At 41.6% G+C, this 17,747-nt stretch overlaps 1 protein-coding gene and 1 pseudogene across 2 annotated transcripts in view; both read left to right on the forward strand.

Annotated features, from left to right (window-relative positions):
* Window positions 1-17,747, forward strand: part of LOC309844576 (uncharacterized protein) — a gene marked incomplete at both ends in the record, with an annotated part of 41,357 nt that overhangs the window by 9,848 nt on the left and 13,762 nt on the right. The window contains 5 exon segments of the mRNA XM_082691647.1: window positions 11,917-12,285; window positions 12,288-12,322; window positions 12,326-12,358; window positions 12,364-12,702; window positions 12,705-12,961. Coding sequence (XP_082547773.1) covers window positions 11,917-12,285; window positions 12,288-12,322; window positions 12,326-12,358; window positions 12,364-12,702; window positions 12,705-12,961 — 1,033 coding nt within the window.
* LOC309845495 (GTPase IMAP family member 7-like) lies at window positions 7,605-8,878 on the forward strand (annotated as a pseudogene). The gene has a single exon. The product of its transcript is annotated as a GTPase IMAP family member 7-like (transcript).

Genomic DNA, 17,747 nt, shown 5'->3' on the forward strand with positions numbered 1-17,747 from the left:
GTTGCAAAATTCAAATACTTTATCATTCGTCTGTGTTTATTAGCTGGAGTATTTCTATAAAAAGAAGGCTTTGGTCATTGGGACCTCTTTCATGTTGCCTCTTGTGTCCTTTTGATATGCCCCCATATAGTCTTATATCTCTCAAGGACATTAAATCCATACTTTAAAACATTCCCCCCAAAAGGAAACTCCAGGGGCACCTGGGTGGCTCATTCTGCTCCACCTACAAGTCTATCCTCCCAAACTGTGGCAACCCACTGATCCTTTACTGTCTCCATAGTTTTGCCTTTTCTAGAATGTCATAGAGTTGGAATCGCAGAGTACATAGCCTTTTCAGATGAGCTTATTTCATTTAGAAATACATATTTAACTTTCCTCCATGTGTTTTCATAGCTTGAAAGCTCATTTCTTTTTAACATTCCATAATATTCCATTATCTGATATACCACTGTTTATTTGTCCATTCACTTATTGAAAGATATCTTGGTTGTTTCCACATTTTGGCAATTATGAATAAAACTGCTATAAATATTTGTGTGCAGATTTTCAAGTGGACATAAGTAATATATATATTTTTAAATATTATTTATTTATTTGACAGAGAGAGAGAGAGAGATCACTAGTAGGCAGAGAGGCAGGTAGAGAGAGCGGGGGGGGGCGGGGAGCAGGCTCCCCACTGTGCAGAGAACCCACTGTGGGGCTTGATCCCAGGACCCTGAGACCATGACCTGAGCTGAAGGCAGAGGCTTTAACCCACTGAGCGACCCAGGTGCCCCACCCCTGATCTATTTCTGATTCAGTGTAAGTGGAAATGTGGAATCAAGGACCTGAGAAGGAGCCAGGAAGAGGCCGCAGTGTGCAGTGGTCATGCATGAGGACGGTGGTCAGACAGACTTTGAACTGGATCCCTCCTTTGCTCAATGCCTATCAGCACTGGACCTTGGGCAAGTCTCTCGGCATTTCTGAGCCACATCAATTTCCTCATTTAAATGATTAGGATAGAGGTGCCTGTCTGGCTCCGTCAGAAGAGCCTGTGTGTGACTTTTGATCTCAGGATCATGTCCCATGTTGGGATAGAGATGATTTAAATAATAAATAAATAGACCTTAAAAATTAGAATAATAAAATTAGCTTCCTTTCAGGTATTTTTGAGGAGTAAAGGAGATAATGTACAAAACCTATTTATCAGGGGCTTGGTATATAGTTAACATTCAGTAGGTGTTATATTAAGAACAAGTTAAATTTTTTATTGTGGACAATTTTTTTTTTAAGATTTTATTCATTTAAGTGATAGAGCACAAGCAGGTGGAGTGGCAAGTAGAGGGAGAGGGAAGGGGGTGGGAAAAGCAGGCTCACCACTGAGCAGAGAGCCCGATGTGGGGCTCGATCCCAGGACGCTGGGATCATGACCTGAGCAGGAGGCAGACGCTTAATGGACTGAGCCACCCAGGCACCCCAGTTGTGGGAGATTTTCAACTCATTCAAAGATAAAGAGAACTTCCATGTACCTTCAACAATTATCAATTTGTGTCAGTCTTGTTTCATCTATAAACCCCTCCCACCCATCCCAGATTATTTTGAAACAAATGTCAGACACTGTATCACTTATCAGTAAGAATTTGAGTATGTATGTCTGAAAAATAAAGACCATTAAAAATATGACTTTTTCAGGCTTTGAAAAGCAATTAGTAATTTTTTAAAAATTACCATATGTATTCAGATTCCCCGATGGTCTCATAATTTTAAAAATTGTTTGAAACCAGATCCCAGTAAGGTTCATAAATTGCAATTATTTGATATCTCTTAAGTTCAGCTTAATGGAAAAGTCCCTACCTTCCTGTTTCTGTGAAATTGTCGTCGTTGTCATTGTTGTTGTTAACAGTTGGACAGTGTGCATCTTGTTGATTCAAACCTCCTGATGTCCATGAATGTGCTCGTCTAATTTCAGTGTTTTGTAGGAATTTATATTTAAGGAGAGGCTTGATCAGATTAAGGTTTGCCTGGTTTTTTGGGTGGGTCTATTTCATGGGAGCTGTTGTAAACGTGCATCAGAAGGCACATTACGTTCCCTTCTCTCTCTTCCTGTGATTTAGCAGACACTAATAACGGCCTAGAGTAAAATGGTTTCATCGAGCGTCACAAATTATGATATGCTAATCCTATCAATCTTTCTTCATTTATTAGATGGAATACCCCTATAAAAAGAAACTTCCCCTCAATGGTTCTTCCATTTCCAGGAGGTACAGTTAGAGAACACAAAAGACATACTGGATTCTTTCCCTTTATTTGTCCATAATCAGAATGATGAAATTATTTTTAGGCATACTCTGAAGGGAACAAGTGACTTCTGTTAAGATGATGATATTATGAAGTTGTGGATCTTAGCATATTTTGATCAGTTTCAATCCATTGGAAATATTATTCTGTGGATCCTCAATTGCCCCATCTCTGCCAGAGCCTCTTCAAGCTGACTCTAGTCCTTTTGATAAGATTCGGGCAATTTTTTTTTTTTTTTAATGTGACATAATGTTTCCCCAAATAGCACTCTCTCCTTTCTTTTTTTTTTTTTAAACGGAAGTTTGGGGGTTTTTTTAGAATTATTTATTTATTTGACAGACAGAGATCACAAGTAGGCAGAGAGGCAGGCAGAGAGAGAGAGGAGGAAGCAGGCTCCCCGCTGAGCAGAGAGACCGATGTGGGGCTCGATCCCAGGACCCTGGGATCATGACCTGAGCCGAAGGCAGAGGCTTTAACCCACTGAGCCACCCAGGCGCCCCGAGATTCGGGCAATTTTTTAAAGTAATCTCTACACCCAGCGTAGCCCCAAGATCAAGAGTTGCATGCTCTGCTGACTGAGCCATGCAGGCGCCCTGTGGTCTGAGTAATTTTTTTCTCCTGTTTTTATTTTTTTAATTAAATTTATTATTTTTTATGAACAATGGAATTCTATGCAGCCATGAAAAGGTCTGAGTAACTTTTGATAGCATCCTTGCTTTATAGTGTCACGAGACAGCCTAGAATCCACTTGCATGTTTCCTAGACCAGAGTGGGATCGGTACTTTCACCTAAGAGTCCTAGTATTTTTAGTGGGAAATGGCATTTGAAGAGCACAGTATGGGCACTCAGGATGCTCGTTGCCACTGGGCTTGTCACCGGCCTTCAAAACCACACACGCACACACACACATACACAATTCTAAGAACAGAATAGGATTCCTGAAAGCAATTTTAGATCATTTTGGCAAGTTTTTTCCCTTTTGATCTTATGGTATATTCCACTAGGGATGGACAATGAAATTACTGCATTTTCAAGTTTCTTTGACCAGTTTTTTGTGTGGTTTGTCCATCTCACTGAATACTCTATGTGTCATTTGCTTTTGACTTTTACGGGTATTTTTAAAAACATGTATGTATGTATGTATGTATTTAAAGTAGGGCTGCCTGGGTGGCTCAGTCTGTTAGGCATCTGCCTTCATCTTGGGTCACGATCCCAAGGTCCTGGGATTGAGCCCCACATCAGGCTCCCTGCACAGCGGGGAGTCGGCTTCTCCCTTTGCCCCTATCTCCCATGCTCTCTCTCTCTCTTTTGCAAATAAATAGATTAAACAAACAAACAAACAAAGTGTCTCCATGCTGAAGTCTAATGTGGGGCCTGAACTTAACCCTGAGATCAAGTCCTGAGCTGAGATCAAGAGTTGGATACCTAACCGACTGAGTCCCCCAGGTGCCACTTACTACTAGTGTTTTAAAATATGGTTTTATTGGGTGCCTGGGTGGCTCAGTGGGTTAAGCCACTGCCTTCGGCTCAGGTCATGATCTCAGGGTCCTGGGATCGAGTCCCACATCGGGCTCTCTGCTCAGCAGGGGCCTGCTTCCCTTCCTCTCTCTGCCTGCTTCTCTGCCTACTTGTGATCTCTCTCTGTCAAATAAATAAATAAAATTCTAAAAAAATATATGGTTTTATTGTATAGTTATATAAACTATTACAGGTTTCCCCTACTACCTGAAAGCAGAACGTTCCTATAAAATCTTTCATAAACCAAAATGAAGAGAAACAATTACCATTAATGTATATGGAAAAATTTGGGGGGTATTCCGAGATCCCCCAAAGTCACCTCCCTTATACATTTCTAATAGCTTCAGACACAACTTGCTAACAAATGCACAAAATCAATTGATGTAAACCACATGTTCACGTGGTTCAAAGCTCTGGCAGCTGGATGCTGAGATGCTGTGTGGGGTTCTTGGGGCTTGGCAGCATCATTCTCACGGCCCAAGATGTGTGCTGCCTTGCCAGTGGCTCTTCTAAATGTGAGACAAATGCTGAACACTGTTTTTGCTTTCAGCATTTTTTGTAAAAATGAAAATCCTCTTTGAATTTACTTTGATTAGTAAAAACAAGTTCATGTGCAGGTCTTTCATAAAAGCAAAGTGGTGTGATTCAACTTTGTTTTTTTTATTTTTTTAAAAAGATTTATTTGTTTGTTTGTTTGTTTATTCGATAGAGAAATAAACAGAAAGCACAAGCAGGGGGAGCAGCAGAGGTAGAGGAAGAAGCCGGCTCTCCACGGAGCAGGGAGCCCAATGTGGGGCCTGATCCCAGGACCCTGAGAACATGATCTGATCTGAAGGCAGAGGCTGAACCAACTGAGCTCCCCAGGTGGCCCAAGTATTTCAAACTTTAAAAAAGCAGGGAATACCAGTACATGCATTCAAGATCAAATCTGTGAAATCTAAAGTGTATTTAAAGAAGTGTAGTTTCCAGCTTCTGTCCTTGTCCCCTGTTCCTCCCAGCCCCACAAAAGTAGATTTTTTGTTTGTTTAGTTTTCAGATTTTCTTGCCGCTGGTTTTTCATGTACGTGAAAAAAAAAAAAAAAATATATATATATATATATATATATATATATATAATAGTTTATACATATACTTCATGTTCCTCCTTATTAGAGAAATGGTAGTAAAATTATGCTGTATTTTCTTCACTTTGCCTTTTTTTTGCCTCAGGGAATGTCCAAGAGATCTCTCCATAGCGGCATACAGAGAAAGTTCTTGTTCTCCTCAACAACTCACAGTGTGAATATATCTTCGTTTATTCAACCAGTTCCCTATTTATGGGCATTTGATAGATATTTGGTCTTTTGCTATTACAAGTAGTGATGCAGTGAATAGACTTATACATAATTTTTTCCCTGTATTTTTGTCGGTGTAGCTTTGGGATGCAGGGAAGGAAAAAGTCCTCCTCTACCCTTCAACCACCTCCAGCTGGACTAAGAATTACACTTACTTGAGACAGATTAAGAGGAGAAAACAACAACAACAACAGAGTGTGCGAGGAGGAAGGAAATTGAGACCAAAAGAAATGACCAAGGCAGGCAGTTTTTGTACTTTTTAGACCAAGAGACAATGAATCTGGGAGGAATTGACAAAACAAAGAAAGCTTAACTGGGAGCTTCAGTTAATAAGGAATTCTAAACAGACTTTGGGCTGTGGTTGTAAAGGAGTAAAAAGTAACAAGAGTTGTCCGTAGAGCCTTCTCAGCTCCAAATCCCCCATCTCTGGTCACAAGGATGTCTCTTTAGCTCCTGGGACAGGGAGGGCACCTTTCACCTGGAAGATTAGTTTCCAACTTGCAGGGGGGCAGAGAAAGGTCTGAGTGTCCTTCTTGCACAGGCTGTCTCTTTAGTAACCTTTATTTAAAATAATCAGCATGTCAAAGTGGCACATTTTGGGGCGGCCTGTCCTCATATATAGGCATATGCCCTAAAATTGGGACTCATACTCCAAGGATGAATGTGCAAGCACTTTTCCAAGATAGTGCTAACTTCTCCTCTGTAGGGTTTGGGCTGTTTTTCCATTCCCATTAGCTGTGGAGAAGAGGATATATTTCTTCTAAACCTTTACCAACAGATTATACCAGCAAATTTTTGGATTTTTGCAAACCTGCAGATGAGAAATAGTATCTCAGTGTAATATGAATTTTTAAAATTTAATTATCTTATCTTTTCTATGTTTGGTTTCTTTTTCTCTATTTTGAGTGAGTGTTAATATCTTAGTATATTCAGGGGTCGTTTACTCTTTGTCCTTTGAGCTGTTGACTCCTATGTCTTATTCCATTTTCTATCAAGCTGTTGGTCTTTGGTTTCTCTACTTTTAGGAATTCTCCATAAAATAGGCTGATTTTCTCTTTTATTCATTATTATTCTTTTTATAATGGGAAAATTAACCCTTTTTTATATAGGCTGGAAAAAATTTTCCCCATATTTTGACATTTGTGTTTTTATTGCCTGTAGTGTTCTTTGCTTCACATTATCTTTTAGATTTTCATGTAATCAAATTTATGAGTCTTTTCTCTTACTTCCCTTTCTTTAAAATCTTAGAAATATTTTCCCCACCCCAAGTTATGCAGAATTTGCCCCTCTTCTAGTATATGGATTAATATTTTATGTTTAGATTTCTAATCTATTTAGAATTTGAATGACATAAGAAAGTGGATGCACTTTTGTGTTTTTCTGTATGGTTTTATAGTTATCCCAGTGCTGGTTATTAGTCTGTCTTTTCCCCCACTGATGTGAGATGCTGACTTATTGAATATAAATGTAGCATAATATAATTGACTTGAATATTCATGAATACAGTATGATTAATTTGGGCTGTTTCTGAATTTTCTGGTTTGGTTTCACTGTTCTGTCTCTCCATTCATGCACTGATGTCATAGTGCCTTAATTAAAGAGGTTAAAATGCTCTGCTATCTGGTAGAGCCAGTCCCTCATAGTTCTTCTCTTTCTTGATTGCCTGAGCTAATTTCCTTTTTTATTCATCCAAATGAATTTTATAGTCAACTCTTTTAGCTGCAGGGGGAAAAAAAGTGATTACAAAAATTTTTAATTTATATGTATATAAGATCACATTAAAGAAGTATCTAATAACTTAAATTTTATGAAATGCTTTAAACATGAATCAGTATTGCATTTGGTGAAATGTCTTTTCTGCATGTAGGTATTTTCATCTTAATCTATTCATGGGAATGTGTTGTTATAGCACTTTTTCTCATATTGAACCACCCTAGGATTTCTGAAATAAATCACATTTAATCATAGTGTATCACTTGTTAGTGTCTAATCATGTATTTAGGATTTTTGTATTAGTATTCACAAATGAGACAGGTCTGTAGCTTTATTTATTGGTGAAATCTTTGTTAGTCTTCGGGATCAGTATTTACCTCTGTCGTAGAAAGAATTGAAAGTTTTCCTTCTTTTTAAATCATCAGGAATAGCTTTAGAAGCATGGAGATTCTTAGCTCTTGAAGGACTGAAGTGAGTTCCCCATGACACCATGTGGACCTGATACTCTTTGGTGTGGAAACTCTTTAACTATTTTGTTGTTTCTTCCATGGTGTTCAAACATGTTCAACAGTTCAAACACTGTTTCGTCTTTCTGTCTTTGTGGGATCAACATGGTTCGTAGACTGTGACACGTTTTCAAAGAGGAACAGGAAGGAGAAACGAGGGGTAATGTTTTCCACATATCTTCATTGACCCCTTTTCTTCTCCTTCCCTTCCTTCAGGTCTGGGGATACCTAAGTCCCAGATCCTCTTGATATTGACATGGCCGACCTGAAGGACAACACTGAGGGTGGTTCTGGTAGGGAAAACTGGAAATGGGAAGAGCGCAACAGCAAACACTCTCCTTGGGAGAAAAGCATTTGACTCTAGAATTCCTCCCCACTCTGTTACCAAAAAGGGTCAAAAAGCATCTTGGGAATGGAAGGGGTGGAATCTTCTTGTTGTTGATACCCCAGGGCTCTTTGACACCAAGGAGACCCCAGAAACCACCTGCAGGGAAATCAGCCAGTGTGTCCTCTCCTCCTGCTCTGGGTCCCAAGCCATCTTCCTGGTTCTGCAGCTGGGCTACTACCTGGATGAAGAGCAGAAGACCATGGCATTGATCAAGGCTGTCTTTGGGAAGGCAGCCTTGAAGCCCATGATCATTTTGTTCACTCACAAAGATAGCTGGGAGGATTTAGCATGTATGACTGTATAACAGATGTAGATCCCATCCTGAAGGACATCATCAAGGATTGTGGGAACTGCTTCTGCGCCTTCGATAACAGAGCCACAGAAGCTGAGAAGGAAGCTCCAGTGCAGGAGCTGATGGGGATGGTAGGCGAGATGATGTGGAGTGACGGTGGGGCTTACTTTTCCTATACTGTTTATAAGAACATGGAAAAGAGTCTGAAAAAAAGGACAGAAGTCCTGAAGAAAATCTACACTGATCCATTAAATAAAGAAATTAAACAAGTAGAAAAAGAGTATACTCATAAATCACAGCAAGAACAAGAGGAAAAAATAAAAGGGCTGAAGATAAAGTATGATGAACAAATAAAAAAATCTAAGGGAAGAAGCTGAGAGGAGTATACATTTAGAGGATTTAAATGGGATTATGAGGTTGTTTTCAAAAATATGATATATTTTTTGGTAGTCCTGTCAATTTCACTTTTGCTTCTGCTTTTTGCTTCTGAATTTACTGACTTGTAATAGTAGACTGTATTTCCTAAAGATGGCTGTGACAATGTGTTCTATCTTACTTATTCTTCTCACTATCTGACTTCATTACTTCTCCCACTGAGATGAGGGGTCTATGTCCCCTACCTTGGAATTGGACAGGTTTTGTGACTGTTTTGCCAAATAACACATGGCTGAAACAACCCTTTGGGACTTTACGCCTAGACAAGGAAAATGGTCCTTGCCCTGCTGGGATGCTTGCCCTCAGAACCGTGCCATAATGTTGTGACAAAGGCCATGTTGCCTGTTAAGTCTCCCATCTTGACGTTGCTGACCAACTCTCCTTCCCTCTCCCTTTCTCTTTTATCTTCCAGCTGGACCCACTTGCTAGGTGACACGGACACCTGCCCCACTGCCTCAGACAGAGTTGCAAAGGGCAAAGCGGAGCAATCCCCACTGAGTCCTGCCCAAATTGCAGATTGATGAGAAAAAAAAAAAAAATGGTGGTAGTTGCTTTAAGCCACTGAGCTTCGGAATTGTTTGTTCTGCAGTGACAGCTAACCGGAATGAAACCTCTTCCCAGCTTGGTCCCCCCCACCTCCCATTAGCCCATCCCTCTACCAGTGCCGACAAATTTACAAAGTTACAAACTTGGCATTCTCAGGCAATGATATATAGACTCGAAAGACTCAATTTAGGAGAATTCAAAGAAGAAATGCTGCATCCATCACATGTTAGTGCCACTGGTGACATGTGCTGCTGCAGGGTTGGGCTATGAGTGATTTATTTAGTGAAGCATTGGGTTTCTCTGGAAAGCTGGTTCTGTGGTTCTGGGAGATTCTCTTATTGCTTTTCTCTCTTTTCTTTTTTAGGTCCCATCCTAACTTAAAGTGTGTCTGATTGTAGCTTAAAAATGTTTTCTGTGCCCAATATTTTTCATTGACCTCTGCAGAGCCACACTTCAGCCTTCTTCACCCTAGATCTCTGCCCCAGGAGGCTGATCTCGATGGACTGACTACATCGGTGGGATCTCTTACTCTCTGACTTCTGCTTGGTCTGGCCAGTGGGAAGTCCAAGTGGGAGACCCCAGGGGAGTAGAAAAGCAAGGCTGGGTCTTCTTTCTCCTGCCTCTCTCCCTGCAGGGCCATTTCTGACCAGCTGCAACCCTAAGCCAAAGGTGACAGCTCCTCTCATGGTGGCTCTGGGTTCCATTCTTTGTTCACCCCCCTAGGGTTGGGGTATCATTTTCTCACTGTTACTAGCATTCCCCTTTGTCATTTTCCAAAGCTCTGTATCCACAGTTTGTAGGAAGTCTCTTCTCTCACCTTCCCCCAAGGACCCAATGAGAGTAGACCATCATTTTGCTGCTGGAATTCTGATTGATAAATCATAGGATTCCCACTTTCCTCTGAGAGCATTCCTTCATCTTTACTGCTGCTGTTGGTTTGAAATTCCTTCTAGTGTTTTCTGCCACCAGAAAAATCTCTTCCTTTCCTTTCCAAGCTGTGACATTGGCAGTGAGTATTTGAAAGGTTCTGTCTTGCTAAAATAATTGAGAACTTGGGACGGCTGGGTGGCTCAGTCTGTTGGGCATCTGCCTTCAGCTGAGGTCATGATCCCTGGGTCCTGAGTTCAAGTCCCACATCGAGCTCCTTGCTCAGCAGGGAGCCTGCTTCTGCCTCTGCCTACTGTTCTCCCTGCTTGTGCTCTCTCTCTCTCTTGATCTTTCTATTTGACAAATAAATAAATAAATTTTTGAAAAAATAAAATAATTGAGAAACTTCAAAGTTGGAGGGCTGACTTTCTATCATTTACAGTGATTGCACACATCCAAAATTCAAATCATTAGAGTTTTTACAGTCGTCCTTTGGTCTATGAACATGACTGAGAGTATTTACTGTATCAGTGAATTTTAGGGAGATGGATTAGAGATTAAGTCTGGAAAAAATAAGATTTTAAATCCCTGATTGTTCTAAGCTTCATCGTTAGTATCAGGAATGGAGTTCAACACAAGTATCACGGAAGAAAAAGACTCTCATAAGTAAACATATTCTTAATACATGTCAGATAACATTGCTGGACCAAACTGCTCTTTGCCATCATGCAATTCTTTTTTTTTAAAAGATTTTATTTATTTATTTGACAAAGATCACAAGTAGGTAGAGAGGCAGGCAGAGAGAGAGGAGGAAGAAGGCTCCCTGCAGAGGAGAGAGCCCAATGTACGGCTGGATCCCAGGACCCTGGGATCATAACAGAGGCTTTAACCCACTAAGCCACCCAGGCACCCCTACCATCATGCATTCTTATATTCAAAGAATATAATGAACGACTCATCTGTGCGGTAGTACTCATGCCATGACCTGATGTTTTCATGCAAGAATCATTTAAAACATATTTTCCCTCAGAGATGTGCAGAAACATTATTAATTCAATTAATCTGTGTTAGGGCCTACTGAACATGCAAGTTCTGTGAGCTGATTTCTCTCAACCTTATATTCTATTTTGGAAAGGAAGACATACCCAGAAGAAAAATGAGCAAATCAAATAAATCGTTGTCTTTTTACTTGACAAATGAAATATTGCTCACTCAGTTATCTTACCATATTTTATATCCCAGTTTTTCTGAGTGCTGGGGACTGGAAGTTCCAGCCTTTAATGTGTGCATGATCCCCGTTATTGAAATATGTGATCCTCATGACCCATAATGCAGAATTTAAACTAGGATTTGTAGAGGAAGACCTGAGGAAGAATTCAAGACTCGAAGTCTACTGTAAAGGATGTGTGGGATGTGTCTGTGTGGGTGATGGGTACGCCAATCACACTGCATTTCAGAAACAGGAAAGTTAAGCGTGAGAGGTAAGGTTGTCAGGGGAAGGGTAGAGTCAGGAGCAATAGCGCTTTGTCTTCCTGCCAAGGCATCCCTTTTGTATCCTGTGAGGATGGGATGGGTTGTAGAACCCGCCTACCTGGCTTCTTGATGGAAAGAAGAAAAGTTCCATTTTGAATACAAACTGGGGGAGGAACTCCCACGGAGATGTCCCTAAGTCAGTTTTCGAGTTACTTCCTGCATTGCTCTTACAAGGAACAGCTACTCACGACAGCTCCGAATTCTCTTCTTGAACTCTTTTGTTTCCACTTCTGTGGGCTACTTTGCTAAAAAGATAAGAGTAAGAAGCTCCGTGGAATCCTGGAAAGCCCTTGGACCTCCCCCACGTGTTGCAGGGGAACATCAGGCTTCATGAAGACTTTCAGTAGGCTTCTGTAGAAGGGCCTTCCGTAGTGCTCCTGTGAGTGCAGAGGTCATGCACGGGAGGGGGGCCAGAGAGGAGGAGTGTGTGAGGGGAACAGGAGCCCTGCTGGGGAAACAGCCAGAGGTCCATCCTAATGCTGTGACTTTTGTTTCCTGATGCCTCAGGGCTTGCAACCCAAGACCACAGAGATTCACAATTGAGACTTGTCTTAGTGGGTAAGACTGGAGCAGGAAAAAGTGCAACGGGCAACAACATCCTTGCACAGAAAGTATTTGCTTCCAGTCCTGCAGCAAAATCAGTCACCATGGTCTGTAAGAAACGGAGTAGCTGGTGGCACGGGAGAGAACTTGTCATGGTGGATACACCTGATATTTTCGACACTGAGGTACAGGATGCTGACATGAGGAAGAAGATTGCTCACTGTGTCCTCCTGACCTCCCCGGGGCCTCACGCTCTGTTCCTGGTGGTTCCGCTGGGCTGGTACATGCAGGAAAACCAGAAGGCCATGGAGAAGATTCTGCAGATGTTTGGACCTGAGCTAGGACATACATGATTCTCTCATGTATGAGATGAGATGAGTTGGAGGACATCGGTTTCCATAAATTCTTAGAGACACTCCAGACAGCATCCTAGAGCTGGTGCATGAGTTTGAGGATCGCTACTGCCTATTCAACAATAGGGCGATAGGAGCTGAGCTGGAGGCCCAGAGAATGCGGCTGCTGGCCCTGGTCCAGCATGTGGTGGTGGAGAACAAAGGAGGCTGCTATACCAAGAAGATGTACCAAAAGGCCGAAGAGGAGATTCAGAAACAAGTCCAAGTGACACAAGAATTTTACAGAGCAGAGCTAGAGAGACAGAAAATGCAGATCAGAGAGGAGTTTGAAGAGAAAATCAGAAAGCTGGAAGATAAACTGAAGCAGCAGAAACAGCGTGAAAGGAAGAAACAGAGTGGGGATTGGCAGAGAAGGAGGTTTTCTGTGCTCTAAAGCAGCAAAATGCCAGAGAGGAAGTTGAGAGTAAAAGTGGGATACTTGACGTAATCATGCAAGCATGGAGATGGCTTGCTTTGTTTTCTCACTTCTGTTTAAGGAAGATTGAACAGAATGCAAAGATCTACTTCCTGCGTGCTTTCTGGTGGTCCTGCCCCCATGACTCATTTACCAAAGTCAGAGTGCTCTCAGCTGCGTCTCCCAGGCTCTCCCGAAGGATGTAATAAAGTTCACTGTTAGCAATCTGTAGAGGGTTGGTTGACTTAACAGAGGAAGGACAAATTGTCGATTGGTGGAACTTCAGAGCAGAAAGTATGGATGCTTTCTACCTTGTGAATTCTTCCAAGAAGATGACCCCAAGCTTTCTTTGTTTCTCCCTAGTAAAACTTTCTCCTCTAGCTTCTTTCTAGTTTTCTGGATTATCTTCCTCTGTGACTTCTACTCACTTATTTTTGCCTTCAGGATACAGTGGTCACCTTACACATATGGTTTGTTAGAAAGATTAGTTCTTTGTATTGAGTAATCTTTAGATGGAGATACTTCCAGAATTCTTTCCAGATGATTGGAAATTTGTTTAATTACACTTTTACAGAAGGACTCAAGTTGTTCCTTATCATCTGCCCATTGAAGAACAAAGAGTCATCAGAAAAATAGATCTCTTAGAATTCAACTAAGGGAAATGCCAGAAAGAGTGGATGACAGACAAAGATTCAACACATAAGGAAACAATGTTTTCTGGTGTTCAGACATCTCCATAGCAGCTCTTTGACCAAATTAAATGCAAAATAGTTGCTGAATTAACCCGTTTTCTCCTTTTCTTATGAAACTAACTGTTGCTACCACAGCTTGATTACTTACTGCTTTGAAGGTCCTCTGCACTCTACTGTGCCCCACCCAGTTGAATTACTTGGTTCTTGTTTTTATAATAAAACTTCTCTGATCTCTCATACTCATAAAGAATCAAAGTCCACTTTTTCTTAGAAAATAACATTACTCCTTCTTCTAAGAACACAGGGATGAGTTTCACTTTTTGGATAAAAGCGTAAGATGATTTGGGAGCTAGTCTTGGTCAACCTTCAAGAGATCTCTCCTTCTTTTTCCTGGAAGATTCCAGCCACATTGCCAACCCCTCTGCCAGTCAACTACCACATTTCCCTTGGATTCATTCATTCGGCGCCAATAGAAATCATGTGTAACCAAGATTTCAGAGACCTTTCTGGTTTTCCCTGTGCAAAAATTCCCCTTTAAGATATGGACAACAGTAGGAGATGTCTCTATTCCTTTCTACAGGGTACTTCTGACCTAATCATTTCCAGGCTTCCCAAAGCACATTTCCAGGTTCCTCATGGTCATATGTGACTTATGTCAACTCTCCTTGCTCTGCCATCTTGAAATTGGCTTTTCCATGCTCCAAGCCATTTTGGCCCAAGGGCCATATACCTCTTGCTTATTTTCCCAAAACACATATGAGTTAAGACTGTACATTTTATTTTGTTATTTTTAAAAGATTTTATTTATTTATTTGACAGAGAGAGAGAACAAGCACACAAGTGGGGGTGGTGGGGGCGGCAGCAGAGGGAGAAGGAGAAGCAGTTTCCCGGCTGGGAGGGAGCCCAATGCAGGGCTTGACACCACGACCCTGGGACCATGACCCAAGCCAAAGGCAGCCACTTAACCAACTGAGCCACCCAGGTGCCCTAGACTGTACATTAAAAAAATATATATTTTAGTTATTTATTTGAGAGAGAGAGAAAGTGGAGGGGGAAGCATAGAAGGAGAGGGAGAAGCAGACTTCCCATTGAGCAAGGAGCCCAATGTGGGGCTCCATTCCAGGACCCTGGGATCATGATTTGAGCCAAAAGCAGACACTTAATCAACGAGACACCCAGGAGCCCCTAGACTGTACATTTAATAAATGTTAGCAAAGGCTTGAGAATAAGAGAAGCACAACACAAAGAAGCTTACAATTCCTTTCAAAATCATCACTCAGAGTGAGATAGATTTGATTTTACTCTATAGATGTGGGTGCACTTTGAATCTACTATTTTTATCTCTGGAGTTTCAGCCAAAATCATTATGAATTTAACATCCTATTGTGTTATGACCTTCTGTAAACAAATTGCTAGGTCCGTGATCAAAGAAGTGAGACTGATACAAAACAAAGGTCAAGCAAAGCTTTATTTTGTGCCAAGCATGGAGAATCAAACTGACCAGTCAGGGCTACCTCTTACAGAGAGGGCAACCCCTCCCAGCCTTACAGACTAACTTTTTTTTTTTTTTAAGATTTTATTTATTTATTTGACAGGCAGAGATCACAAGTAGGCAGGGAGGCAAGTAGAGAGAGAGGAGGAAGCAGGCTCTCTGAAGAGCAGAGAGCTGGACGTGGGGCTCAATCCCAGGACCTTGTGATCATGATCCGAGCCGAAGGAAGAGGCTTAATCTACTGAGCCACCCAGGTGCCCCCAGACTAACTTTTAAAGGGCAAAGGCCATGTGGTTGAGCCTGGCCACACAAAGGTGGCCAAGGAGATTGTAACACACAGAGAAAGTTGCATAGTCATGCTAGGTCACACACGGTGGCCAATTGAATTACAATTTACCCTATAGTAGATATTTGAACTAGCTTATCACCTTGGTCAGAATTGGCACCCAAAAGGTGCCCAAAAGGCAGGGCCCACACTCCTTGGTAGCTAAGGAGACAGTATATGTGCTCCACTGATTGGATGTATCCACCTGGCCTGATCCACAAGTATTTGGGCTTTGTTACCTGGGACTGGTCGACCATATTTTACCAGTTTCCTGGACTTGCTTTTAAGTAAGTTCCCTGGTGGGGAGGCAGGGTCAGTTTAAGTTTTACTGTATACACAACAAAATGGCTGTTCAACTGAGATGGAGCTACTCTGGCTAAATAGGCCTTTACATTCCCCTCCTTTCTCTGGAGAGTAGTCAAATCCTTGACTCTTCTACCCTCTTTTTAATGGCTGCCAGACTGTTTTTAATGACTCCGTGTGATTTACCCAGAAACATCATTCCTTTCCTAGGGGTACACAGAGCCCCCCTTTTTCTAGAAATAGCATGTCAAGCCCCAATTGTCTATATTTCCCACCTATACTATAACAATAAGAGCAACAATGAACTCAATGAACTCATTGTTTTTTGAGTCTTAGCTTTAGTTCACGATTGGCGGGGTCCATCTCTGGGGGCGTCCTCTTCCTCGGCTCATTTGACATGACCCGCATGAATCTAGGCCCTGGTGCCTTCTACTTTTATTGCTGTGGGGTGGTCAGGATGATAGCAAATGGTCCCTTCCAGTGAGGCTCCAAGTTTCCCACTTGGTGGTGGCGTATCCAAACCAAGTCCCTGGGTTGGTAAGGATGTGGTTCCACCTCTGTCTCTGTCTCAGTGTGGGCAGCTCGGATCCCTGCATGGGCTCTTTTTAAGACATACTGTAATGCCTGCAGTGACTGGAGTACAGACTGATCAGTCATTTCTGCTAGGGCGACCTCTTGTAGCTGAGGGCAGAGCCGGGGGGCGGGGGGAATCTCCCAAACATTATTTCAAATGGGGTTACCTTGTTTAAGTAGGGTGTACATCATGCCCCGAGGAGGGCGAGAGGAAGGAGATCCACCCATCCACCACCAGTCTCCAGAATTAGCTTTGTCAAAGTCTCTTTAAGAGTCTGGTTCATTCTCTCTACTTGCCTGGAACTCTGGGGCCAGTAGGCACAATGTAGTTTCCAATTAGTGTCCACAGCCTTGGCCATTTGTGAACTCACAAATGCAGGGCCATTGTCTGACCTAACCGTGAGTGGTAGCCCAAACCTCTAGTAGCTTTTTGGCCACCACTCCTGCCATCTCATGTTTGGTGGAAAAGTCTCTACCCAGACTGAAAAGGTATCCACAAAAACTAACATATACTTGTGTCCATACTTTCCCAGTTGTAAAACATCTTTTCTGTTATTCCCACTAACTCAGTCAGATTCTTCCCTTCAAATCCTTTAATTTTCCAAAGTTTCCTCCTTATATCTGGACTGACTGACTGGCAAAGGCAAGATCGTCTAAACGAGCTATTGTGCAAGTTCTCTGAAGTTTCCCTCAAGTTGTCTAGCTTAGATAAACAAACATTTAAAGACAATCAATTCTAGAATTTAACATCCATAAAGGTGTATTATTAAAACATAATTTTTCTCTCTAAAATAACGCTCATTTCCAGAGATAGCCAAATCAGGATTAATTTATTTGAAAAACAAGTCCAGTTTTAACAAACTAGGCCTAATTATTTACATAAGCTCAACAAGAACAGTGAGTGATCATATAGATCTTTTAGAATCTGTTTTGCTGGAACTTCTTATAAGGAATCTCTAGGTCGAACTTTTAGTAGCCTCTCCAAGCCAGAAGCCAAGCCATGTACTTGCCATCAGACATGCCTGCAATACCTGTCAATTTGGGCAAATTCCTCTTCCTGAGGTCCCCAAAGCATCCTGAGGTTCCTGCACCTGCCAGGACATGACATCTTTTACTCACCTGTTGAGGCTGCTGGGAACTCTGTAAGCCAGGTATCAGACTAGCATTTCCAAAGGGCTTTACAGATCCAGGTTTCATAAAGTCAACCTTAGTTCCTTTAAGCTGTCTGGTCATATCTCAGTCTTTTTCAAATATGACATTCCAGTCAAAGCCTTGGTAAAATAACCAGTGTTTCCAATGGTGTCCTGTTACAAGGAGAACAGATTCTTATTGAACTTATGCAAATGACTGATTGCCAAGGAAGAAAGAATACTTTCTGAGACCTTTTGAGTTTCAGAGGGTTCAGATAGAGAGGAAAGTTGAATGCCCTGATTTGTTTACAGATGAAAACTTTTACATCTCTGTAAGTTACAGATAACTTAAGAAAAAGTTTCCCTAGAAGGAAGAGCAAACATTACAGAACCAGCAATGTTTAAAATAAGACAAAACATTAAGAGACACAACATTACAATCTTTCAGTTCATCTAGTCCCATGTTACTATTT

The sequence above is a fragment of the Mustela nivalis genome, assembly GCF_964662115.1.
Source record: "Mustela nivalis genome assembly, chromosome: 12".
In the NCBI taxonomy this organism is placed as follows: Eukaryota; Metazoa; Chordata; class Mammalia; order Carnivora; family Mustelidae; genus Mustela; species Mustela nivalis.